This window comes from Leptonychotes weddellii, chromosome 2 (genome assembly GCF_054177405.1).
Source record: "Leptonychotes weddellii isolate Sample4059 chromosome 2, ASM5417740v2, whole genome shotgun sequence".
Classification (NCBI taxonomy): Eukaryota; Metazoa; Chordata; class Mammalia; order Carnivora; family Phocidae; genus Leptonychotes; species Leptonychotes weddellii.
In genome coordinates this window covers 117,686,932-117,698,530 of record NC_138370.1, presented here as the reverse complement: position 1 = coordinate 117,698,530, position 11,599 = coordinate 117,686,932, and the positions used below count along the sequence as shown (strand labels likewise).

The following is an 11,599-nucleotide window of genomic DNA, read 5'->3' as shown; positions in this document are numbered from 1 at the left end:
TACACTCTACCACTGAACGTTACATGAGAGAGCAGTAACTTTCCATTACTACTGCCGTGGCATTTGGAGCTGTAGACATAGTCCTTCAACTATATACAATTTTTCTCTCCTTAAATACTAGTAGAACTTTGCTTTTTTCTGTTTTACAGAATTTAAGTAATTTTCCTTTGTATTATACTAATTTCATGTTCTCATTTTGATTGTAAACTCCTTAGAGTTAGATATTTAACAAAATTTAACAAAATATGTATTGAATTCTTGTTTCATGAAAGCACTGTACTTAGCATAGGGCATGTCAAGGGGGGAAAGTCCTATTGTCAAGGAGCACACAGACTAGAGGGGAAAACAGTGTTCTATACTAGGTGACAGTGCTGTGTTCTCTAGACCCAGGGCACTGTGGGAGCACTCTGGGGGAACATCTTGCTGAGCTTGGCGTGGTGAGGCCAAGAAAGTCTTCCAGAAGAAGTGATGTGTGGTCTGAGATCTGAAGCTCAGGTCCAAAGTAACTAAGCCAAGATAGGATAGGAAGAGGAGAGGGATGGAGGCAGGATGTGCTAGTCTAAAAGCACATACAAAGTTCTGCAGAGTAGGGAAATAGATCTTCCCGAATTTCTCGGTGCTCCTATAAAAAGCACTAACCTCCTGGCATAGAGATGTATATAGTATAACGATAGAGAATGTTTGCCTTCACTTCCCCTAGAAGTATTTTATCTTTTATATACCAAGAAGATCAGATATATCCATTTGTTTAGTGAATTGCTCTGATCCAGAAGGATAATAAAATTTTTTATCTCCCTGAAAGGGACACGTGGTTATAGCCCAAACTAGGCTCCTAGGTTAAGTTCTGTGTTGTTTCCCCAACAATTTCCAGTTCTCCTATTCTCTGAAACCACCTATGTGTCCTACAATTCAATTCAATTCTGTAACTCATTGGACGGAGTTAGTGCAGACCCCATAAGTTAAGTCCCCCAAGACTTAAGCTCAGTCCCCCAAGACTACCTCTACCTCAGATGCCAAGTAACAAATGGAGTCTTCAGTCTAACTGCACTTCTGCCGTATGGATTACAGATTTAGGCATTCCTGTGATCCTCCCTCAGATTTGATAATGATCTAGAATGAGTCCCAGAACTCAAGGAAGCACTACATTTATGATTGCAGTTTATCGTAGAAGATACAAGTTAACAGCCAGATGAAGAGGTACATAGGGCGAGGTTCAGAAGGGTCCAAAACACAGACGGGTCCCTGTGGAGTCAGAGTAAACCATCGCCCTGCCACATCAACATGTTCAACAACCAGGAAGCACTCTGAATCTTGTTGTTCAAGAGTTTTTATCAAGGCTTCATTGTACAGGCACTATTGATTAAATCATTGGCCATTGGTTATTGAACTTCATCTCCAGCCTCCCTGAGTCTCCTGGGGCTCTTTCCTAGGTCTCTAGCTTGCTGGTCTACTCTGCAGATGTTGGACTTGTCAGCCTCCCTACCTATGTGAGCCAATGTCTTAAAATAAATCATATCTATATATTTATATTTATATATAAATTCTCCTATAGAATCTCCTGGTTTTATTTCTCTAGAGAATCCTGCCTGATACAGGAGCATAGTACCTAGTAGATGGTGAATAAATGCATTCACTCCACAAATATTTGTTCAAATGAGGAGTCAACCAGAACATTTCACTTGTGGTAATCCTTCCGCCCCACCCCACCCCACCCCAACCCTGCCTCCATGATTTCACTTTCCATGGTTTCACTTACCCGAGGTCAATCATCATCCAAGAGCAGATGATCTTCCTTCTGATATATCAACAGAGGTCAATAGGAACCTAATGCTACATCACAATGCCTACATAATTTACTTCACTTCATCTCATCATGCAGGCATTTTATCATCTCATAAGAAGGGTGAGTACAGTACAGTAAGATACTTTGAGAGAGAGAGGGAGACCACATTCACATAATTTTTATTATAGTATATTGTTACAATTGTTCTATTTTATTATTAGTTATTATTCTTAACTCTTTATCAGTTATAAACTAAACTTTATCATAGTATGTGTGCATAGAAAAAACATAGCATATTTAGGGCTTGGTACTACCTGTGGTTTTAGGCATCCACTGGGGGTCTCGGCAACTACCTCCTGTGGATAAGAGAAGGCTAATGTAAGTGTATCCTTCAATAGATTTACATATTTTAAGTACTTCTGTACTCATCATAATATTTGATCCTTAGAACAATTTTTACTTCTCTGCTGTTTCCTCTGATTTGGGGGGTGAGTCCAAAAGAAGGTATTTTAGATTAAAAAAAATCATTTGGGGCACCAGGGTGGCTCAGTCAGTTAAGAATCTGCCTTCGGCTCAGATCATGATCCCAGGGTCCTGGGATAGAGTCCCAGGTTGGGCTTGCTGCTCAGCGGAGAGTCGGCTTCTCTCTCTCCCTCTGCACTTCCCCTCTCTCCTGCTCAAATAAATAAAATCTTAAAAAAAAATTAAAAAATAATTTGACTCCCCACATGGGATGTTAAAGTTGCAAAAGTGGGGCAACCCTGTTGGGACCCCTCTCGCTCTTGAGAGCTTTTTCTGTATCTTCACTTAATAAACTTCTATCTCTTTTACTCACTCTCCGTTGTCCGCAAGATTCATTCTTCAACTTCGTGAGACAAGAACCTAGCTCTCCTGCTTCAAAATGAATGAATACTGCTGTGTTTTAATAAAGTATTATGGCCCATAGGCAATAGTCCGCTGACCTCTGAATAAAGTATATATATTTAAGAATAAGATCATTAGTAGTCTATCTCAATTTGGCAACCAAGTGTATACTATTCAAGGTAAGACTCAAAAATTTCTCTCTGAAGGGCGCCTGGGTGGCTCAGATGGTTAAGCGTCTGCCTTCAGCTCAGGTCATGATCCCAGGGTCCTGGGATCGAGCCCTGCATCTGCATCGGGCTCCCTGCTGATCTCCCTCTCCCGCTCCCCCTGCTTGTGCTCTCTGTCAAATAAATAAAATCTAAAAAAAAATTTCTCTCTGAAGATGATGATGGATAGTTGAAAGAAAGCCAGGCAAGGACAAGGGGGCCCCCACCCTAAGAGGAAACCACCCTTAAAAGCATTTTACACCACCTTGAAAGGAGCCCTCCACCCTTTCCCATGTGATAGGTAGATGACAAAAACCCAGTTGGGTGACAGGCTCAAGGAGGGTTAATCAGATTAAAACAGTCCACCAACAAGCCCGTAAAAACACCTAGACTTAGAAACTCCAATGGAGGGGCGCCTGGGTGGCTCAGTCGTGAAGCGTCTGCCTTGGGCTCAGGTCATGATTCCAGGGTCCTGGGATCGAGTTCCGCATTGGGCTCCCTGCTCCTTGGGAGCCTGCTTCTCCCTCTCCCACTCCCCCTGCTTGTGTTTCCCTCTCTCGCTGTGTCTTTCTCTGTCAAATAAATAAAATCTTTAAAAAAAAAAAGAAAGAAAGAAACTCCAATGGAAACCATCTCAGGTCCCCTCCCTCTTTGGGGGAGCTTTGTACTATAAGCTTCACTATCACTCCATAAACCTCGCTTTGTTGCCCACCATTCTTCCTCAGGTCTACCTCTTCATTCTACCAAGCAGCGTGATCAAGAACCACAGGCACTAAAGAAGAAATCCTGTAACAAAGATACTGATTATCCAAGGGAGAATTACTTATAACTGCTGCTTGTGAGATCCCAAACCATTCTGTCCCTACCTGATCAATCTAAAGTGAAGTTCTACCATGAAAATGTGCATGTAGAGCCTCTGGAGGACTGTCTTGTGTGAAACCAGATTTTCTTCATACACCTGAACCAAACAAAATGTCACAACAAAGTGAATACAAAAGCAGGGCAGAAACATGTTAAGTTCATATAAATGGGGAGCACCTGCTGTGGAAAACATCTCTTTTGACTTCAAAGGAGCATTAAAGCCTCTGTTACTTCACAGTGAAATGATGATTAAAAAAAAGAGAGCGAGCACAACCAGGGGGAGCGGCCGGCAGGGGGAGATGCAGGCTCCCCGCTGAGCAGGGAGCCCAATGCGGGACTCGATCCCAGGACCCTGGGATCATGACCTGGGCCGGGGGGAGATGCTTAACTGACTGAGCCACCCAGGTGAATTCTTTTCACTGCCTGCACCATGCTGCCAAGCTACCAAGCTGCCAAGCTGCCACGGGATCATCGCGCCCATCTGATAGGGAGAGACCACATTTAGACACCACAGTGGAGAGGGACAGAAAGAAATCTCGTAGTTGTGAGTTTTCAGCAAGCCTTCCATCATGAATCTTTTTTTTTTTTGGTCCTTACTGTGATATGTCGCTGTTAGACAAAACTGTCACCAGCTAGACCTGCCCAACTGCTTCTACTCATGGACCTTTGTCCCACATTTTTCCTTAAGAGATAAGCTGGAAAGTAGAGCTTAACTCAGGCAAATGGAAAGCGAAATCGCCCCTGGAGGGATCTGACTGCTCAGGCAAGACCTCCACCCCGCCCAGACCAGTTTGAGCTTAACTTCTGACTTGCATCTCTACAGACAGACAAAGAAGTGACCTCTAGAATGACTGATGACCACCTAAGGAGACTCAGCCTCATTTACATAACATACAGTGTATGTGCAAGTATAGTAAGCATGTTTACTTAAGGCGCGTGTGCAACCTTATCCCCGCCTCTACAGCCCATGACAAGGCTTCCCTATCTAACCCTAAATAAAAGGAACCCATTCACCCTTGAAAAAAAAATAAAAGTGTGAAAGTGTCTTTCAAGCTTAAATAGTAGAATCATTAACTATAATTGCTTCAGGCATTAAAACAATTTAATTTGAAGTTGATGTTCTTTATAGAAATTGTAATTGACAAGTAACTATAAAATGATAGCTGCTGAGAAATCTGAGAATAATAAAAGAAAAATTCTGGGGCGCCTGGGTGGCTCAGTCGGTTAAGCAGCTGCCTTCAGCTCAGGTCATGATCCCAGGGTCCTGGGATGGAGCCCCGCATCGTGCTCCCTGCTCAGCAGGGAGCCTGCTTCTCCCTCTGCCTCTGCTGTTCCCCCTGCTTGTGTGCTCTCTCTCTCTCTCTGACAAATAAAATTTTTAAAAAGTAATAAAAATAATGAATAAATAAATAAGAGAAAAATCCCATATGCTTCTCAGTCGTACCAGTGGAACCGTGCACTCATTGCATACTGCAGTAAACTCAGCAACAAACCTTAATTTTCTTTCTCTTCCACTCCACTCTCCTTGATCTCTCACCCCTGCTTCCTGAAATCTCTTTCTGAAAACTACCTGTCCCCAAGTCCCTGTTGCAGGCTTTCTTTGGACAATCCCAGCATCTGACACCTAACCATGAGAAGAGATTGAACCCAACACAGTAGTGGTTCTGTATCCTGTTTCTAGACTCTCTAAAAACCTGATTATTGCCTTACTTGGTACAGTGGATCTGAATAGGTAATTCTGTTAACTGTGGCCAGCAGAGTAAATTTGTAACTTTGGCATAGAGAAATGATATTTTTGTATGAGATGTAGTTATATAGATTTTATTATCATTTTGGGTTTTTTTGAGATGTTTATTTTTTTAAGATTCTTTAAAGATTTTTTTAGATTTTAGATATTTTTTTAAGATTTTATTCACTTATCTGAAACAGAGAGTGAAAGAAAGAGAGCATGAGCAGGGTAAGGAGCAGAGGGAGTAGCAGACGCCCTGCTGAGCAGGAAGCCCCACAAATTTGATTTAAATCAAAGGTGTCATAAAAATCTATAGCATTTAATAGGCATTTAATCTTGTAATAATAATAATGACAATAATAGAAAAGGTTTTTTAAAAACGCTGTTAAATTTTTTTTTTTAAAGATTTTATTTATTTATTTGACAGAGAAAGACACAGCGAGAGAGGGAACACAAACGGGGAGTGGGAGAGGGAGAAGCAGACTCCCCGCCGAGCAGGGAGCCCGACGCGGGACTCGATCCCGGGACTCCAGGATCATGACCTGAGCCGAAGGCAGTCGCTTAACCAACTGAGCCACCCAGGTGCCCAAAACGCTGTTAAATTTTTAAGTATCTAAATTTCTCCAGGGTTTTCCAACCCATGTAGGTAAAATTGAGAATGGAGTAACATTGGAAAAGGACAAGACCGAGTATCTTATCCTTGACAAAAACCCCAAATCTCTGACCCAGACATGGAGCAGGTATGGGAATTATTATTATTGCTATTATGTTTTTCTAAGGCATACACTGCATGAGCTGGTCTACACATCATCAGTAACGTTTTCTAAAAGATCACTAAAGATATTTACAGTTGAAACTAGTTATTCATTCTGTTACTTATTTTTAAACACTCCTGCTTTGATTTTGTATTGTGCTGTCAGATAAGACAGATGGGTGTTTACATTAATTTCATTGGCAATTAAAATTCTGGTTAGAAGGATAATTAAAAGATTTACCAATCGTGAGGTGATTCAACAGCCTGATGAGACACATCAGAGTTAAAAAAAAAAAAAAAGGAAAGGAAAATGAGTGCCATTACTAACAGACAAGCCCTGAATACACGAGCTTCACAACAGGACCCGGAATTTCCCGATACCAGGGAGATGAAATGACCCACAGGGCCAAAATAAAAGACAAAATAAATTGGAACCAATATGGTAAGTTGTAGGAAATAAATGTATTTGATGAATTAAATACCAGTGGAAGGGTGTGGGCAAGAGCTTTCTCTAAGGAAATTTAAAACCTTAATATTAACTCAGTTAATATTCATTAATATAGGGGTGCCTGGGTGGCCCAGTCGGTTAAGTGGCCGGCCCTTGATTTCGGCTCAGGTCATGATCTCAGGGTCCTGGGATGGAGCCCTGCGTGGGGCTCCATGCTCAGTGGGGAGTTGGCTTCAGGATTCTCTCCTTCTGCCCCTCCAAAATGAATAAATAAATCTTTTAAAAAATATTCATTAATGTATAACTAAGAGCATTCCTTTCTTCATACAACCACGCCCCCAGTTTTTCACATAACCATCTGCCATTAGTAAGAGCTCATTAGTGATAATTTTTAAAAGACTCTTCAAAGGTAATAGACAATACCTTCTCAGGTTGAAATATCATTAACTTTTTCTGTATATTAAAAATCAAAATACCTAAGCTAGTTTCAAATGTGTTCTTTGCTGTCATTAAGGAAACATCTGAGTGCTGCTGTGTGACAGACTATTATATGTGAAGCACGGGGAATACAAAGATGATTTAAGATATTGTACCTCTTTGTTATGAGCCTGGAGTCAAGTTGGAAAGATATATGGAGGGGCGCCTGGGTGGCTCAGTCAGTTAAGCGTCTGCCTTCGGCTCAGGTCATGATCCTGGGGTCCTGGGATGGAGCCCCGCATCGGGCTCCTTGCTCTGCGGGAAGCCTGCTTCTCCCTCTCCCTCTGCTGTTCCCCCTGCTTGTGTTCCCTCTCTCTCTCTCTGTCAAATAAATAAATAAAATCTTTTAAAAAAAGATATATGGATATAATTAAAATGCACCATAAGTGCCATAGTAAATGTACAACTGCTAAAGGAACAGAGTAATGGGACTAAAGCTACTTAAAGGATAGGGGAATTGTGGGAACTGGTGCTTGGGAAGGTCTTAATAAATGTGGAAGTTTGCCACCAAGAGAGGAGACTTTTTTTTTTTAAAGATTTTATTTATTTATTTATTTGAGAGAGAGAAACAGCATGAGAGGAGAGAGGGTCAGAGGGAGAAGCAGGCTCCCCGCTGAGCTTGGAGCCCGATGTGGGACTCGATCCCAGGACTCCGGGACCATGACCTGAGCTGAAGGCAGTCGCTTAACCAACTGAGCCACCCAGGCGCCCAGGAGACTTAACATCAGTCCGCGTGGAGAACAGGAGCATCACCAAAGGTACAGGGGGCTGTAGGTTCAGACCCCCAACCAGTGTGTGGGTGGCAGAACAGAATACTTTTTTTTTAAGAATTTATTTATTTGACAGAGAGAGAGAGAGCATGAGCTGGGGGGAGGAGCAAGGGTAGAGGGTCCCCGCTGAGCAGGGAGCCTGATGCGGGGCTCGATACCAGGACCCTGGGATCATGACCTGAGCCGAAGGCAGACGCTTAACGACTGAGCCACCCAGGTGCCCAGGAGAACAGAATTCTTCGCAAGAGTAAGAGTTGAGGCTGAAGAAAGAGGCAGGTGCCAGGTTATGGAGCACCTTATTGTGACTGTAAGAGATGGAGAGCCATTTAAGAATTTTAAGCAAAGTCAGGGAGAACAGTTAAGAGATTATTATAATAATACAATGAGAAATTAGGCTTTAAATTTATTAAGTGGCAGAGGGGACAGGGAAAAGAAAAACAGACAGGACAGGACTTTGATCATGATTAAACCTACATGATGAAGGAGGAAATTGTGTTTGTACCTGATGATCTCTTTTCTTCAAGGTCAACTCTTCTCCAGTGGGGGAGGTGGCAAGGACAGATAAAGGTAGCAGGTGTTAGTGCTGAAGGAAAATAAGGCTTCTAAATGTAGGGATCTGCAGGCTTAAGGTTTTGTGTTTTTTTTTCAGGCTTAAGTTTTATTAAAAGAATAATCATGCAATATTGAGGTTATAAAAATTACTTTATTTTAAATGTGAAAATATAAAAACTACTTATATATAAAATTTAGGGGTATTGAAGCATCCAAACTCTAGGTTCTGTCTTTAGCTCCTTATAAATGTACCTAAGTTTAATTGAGACAATATTCCTAGCAGGCATAAATATAAAGAGAATTATATTTCTAAAAATTAAGATACAGGAGAAAATAATACCTTCTGTCACTGATAAAAACACAAAACTATAGTGGTCAGTGCCATAGACTTCCCAGCACCCTCTCCATTCCAAAAGATTAGGAGGAGACAATTATACGGATCTCATTGGTGTTGGTAGTGACTGGGGAGAGTGGCCATGTGACCCATTCCTGACCAGTAAGACATGAGGAGACTTGAGGAGAGGTCTGCTGAGAGAACCTCTGAGAAAGGGTTCTTCAAGTCTGTGAAGGAGAGGCAGAAAAAGTTGCTCATCTTTCTCTAGCTGCTGCCGGGTCTGCATGGATCCATGGAATAACTCCAGACATCATGCCACCAGCTTAGAATGAAGCCAACACTAAATGTGACAGAGCAGGGAGATGCAAAGGACCTGATTCCTTGGTGACATCCTGAGCCCTCCCTACTTGAACTTCTTGTTATGTAGGATTATAAATGTGCTAATGGTTTAAGCCATTTGAATCACAGTTTTCTGCTACTTGCAGCCAAAAGTTTCTCAACGAAAACAAGAACTAAAGGTAGATTAAAAGTAAACATTAACAGGTGGTTATAATGTATTGAATTACATTTTCTCCTCTTGGCAAATCAATTTCATTTACAGTCACTGTAAAATTTCATTTGATGTTTACATAATCCAGTCCCTCTGAATTGTCGTTAATTCTTTTTTTGTACTATCACTTCTAACCGTCTGTTGTCTCTCACAGTATTGTTGACAAAGACAGAACAGAGAGAAGAGAAGCAGCAGTTGAATTTAGCTCTGTTTAGGTGAAAAGAGACTGTCTCTCTCATTTATAGACAATTTGAAGATTGTGGCAGTAAACTGCATAGAGACAGCGTATAGAATAAGGAATCCTGCAATCTTTTAATAACTGTTTTTTAAGATAAAAACAACTAAGCACTTAAAATTAATCATATAGCCTTCACTTACTTGCCTTCTGGCTGTATTGGGAGTACCCACATACCTTTTTAATAACCTTAAATAAAAATAGAACATGCAAAGCACTAAACATAGTGTTTGGCACAAGGTATTATTAGCAGTGGTCTACTTAGAACAAAGGACCGTGCTAAATCTTGCACGGAGAGTGTCCCAGGGTCCCTGAAGCTCCCACTAGTTGATTTGTAATGTATCTGCTTGCCTTCCTATAGCTTGGGTTTTGCTTTCCTCTTATCGATAAATGTACTTGAAAAATTCAATCTCAGGGCTAGTGTATGCCTTTCATTTTCAGAGGCAAGCAGTAACTTTAGCATTTTTTATCACAAAAAATCCATATGAGAACGCTGGCAAGCCCAGAGAACTTCCTGGGCGGAGAGCTTTTTCTGTCAAAGCCGGGAGGGTGTGATCATCCACCATCTTCAGAGTTTGACCATTGAGCTGGACGGATCTGCAAAGGGGGAAGATACATCCGAGTTAGCCCAGTCATGTGTGCTCCAACTTCTCTACAAAAGTTGTGATGTTTTGGGTTTTTTTTAAGATTTTATTTATTTATTTGACAGAGAGAGACAGTGAGAGAGGGAACACAAGCAGGGGGAGTGGGAGAGGGAGAAGCAGGCTTCCCGACGAGCAGGGAGCCCGATGCGGGGCTCAATCCCAGGACCCCGGGATCATGACCTGAGCCGAAGGCAGATGCTTAACGACTGAGCCACCCAGGCGCCCCGTGATGTCTTTTTAAGACCAAAAAAATTTGTGACAGCCTATATTATATAACTTGTATTTCACTACTATATCGGGTAAATATTTGACCCAGATGATCTCTAAGCAACACTGGGAGAGCTGAGTCATTGTGACAGAGACCATATGGCCTGCAAAAGCCTGAAATACTTACTAACTGGCCCATTACAGAAAATGGAACACACATAATCTATACTAGGCACTATGATGGAGGTATAAAAAAGATAAACGTGACATAACTTCTGGATTTGTGGCAATTGTATCTGTTGGTAAATCATTGGAAAAATTTTTATAAAAGGCAAATAGATATATAGAATGGAATGTAAATTTCACAAATTTAACATTAAAAATGGCAATGAAATTTCCTGCTTATAACTGTGCCCATAAACCCTCTAACTCCCCATTCCTCAGGGTGATGTACATTCATTTGCATATCTTATGTTGTTAAGATATTTTGGAAGAATATATATTGCCAGAGTGAAACAAAAATAATTCTGTTTCATTAAACCACAGATTCCAAAAAAAATGTATGTTTTCTTTGTATTCCACTGTTGGAATTCAAATTCAAAACCGAGTCAAAAAAATTCGAAAAATATTTTAAGGACAAGTGTTATTTTTGTGCATATTTATTATTATTTAAATCAAATTAATACATGCTCAGAGCAATAAATCCAATATAAACAAGGGCTTATAAAGAAAACTTTTAGTCTGCTTTTAGTTCCACTGATAGTTAATTCCATAATTCTAAACGATGCTTATATCTCTATGATCTTTTTCTCAAGTGCTTTTTACATTATGAAGTTTTTACAATATGAAAAACAGTTTTATTGTTGAAAATTGGTTAATGTCAGAGTTATATGTATGTCATATACATAATACATGTATTTATGTAGATCACTTACAGGAGTGCCTTGCATATAGTAAGCACGGCAAAAGTAATATCTGTCGTCATCATTATTCTGATAAATAAATATAACAAAATAATCTGCTAATTCATCCTAACCATTTTTAATATTTTGATGTATATTCCTTCATCTCTTTTCATCTCTTTTATGTATACATGTGCATATTTTCATTTAAACAAGAACGAGCATACCGTACATGGTCTCTTAAAACTTGATTCTTTTAGGGGCGCCTGGGTGGCTCAGGCGT

General features: G+C 40.7%; 1 protein-coding gene across 1 annotated transcript in view; it reads right to left on the bottom strand.

The window, feature by feature from the left end:
• Positions 1-8,575: 8,575 nt before the first annotated feature.
• HPSE (heparanase) overlaps positions 8,576-11,599 on the bottom strand; it is a 37,075-nt gene continuing 34,051 nt past the window's right edge. Inside the window, exon 12 of the mRNA XM_081812210.1 lies at positions 8,576-10,160. Coding sequence (XP_081668336.1) covers positions 10,001-10,160 — 160 coding nt within the window. The 3' untranslated portion in view covers positions 8,576-10,000. The remainder of the gene's footprint in view (positions 10,161-11,599) is intronic.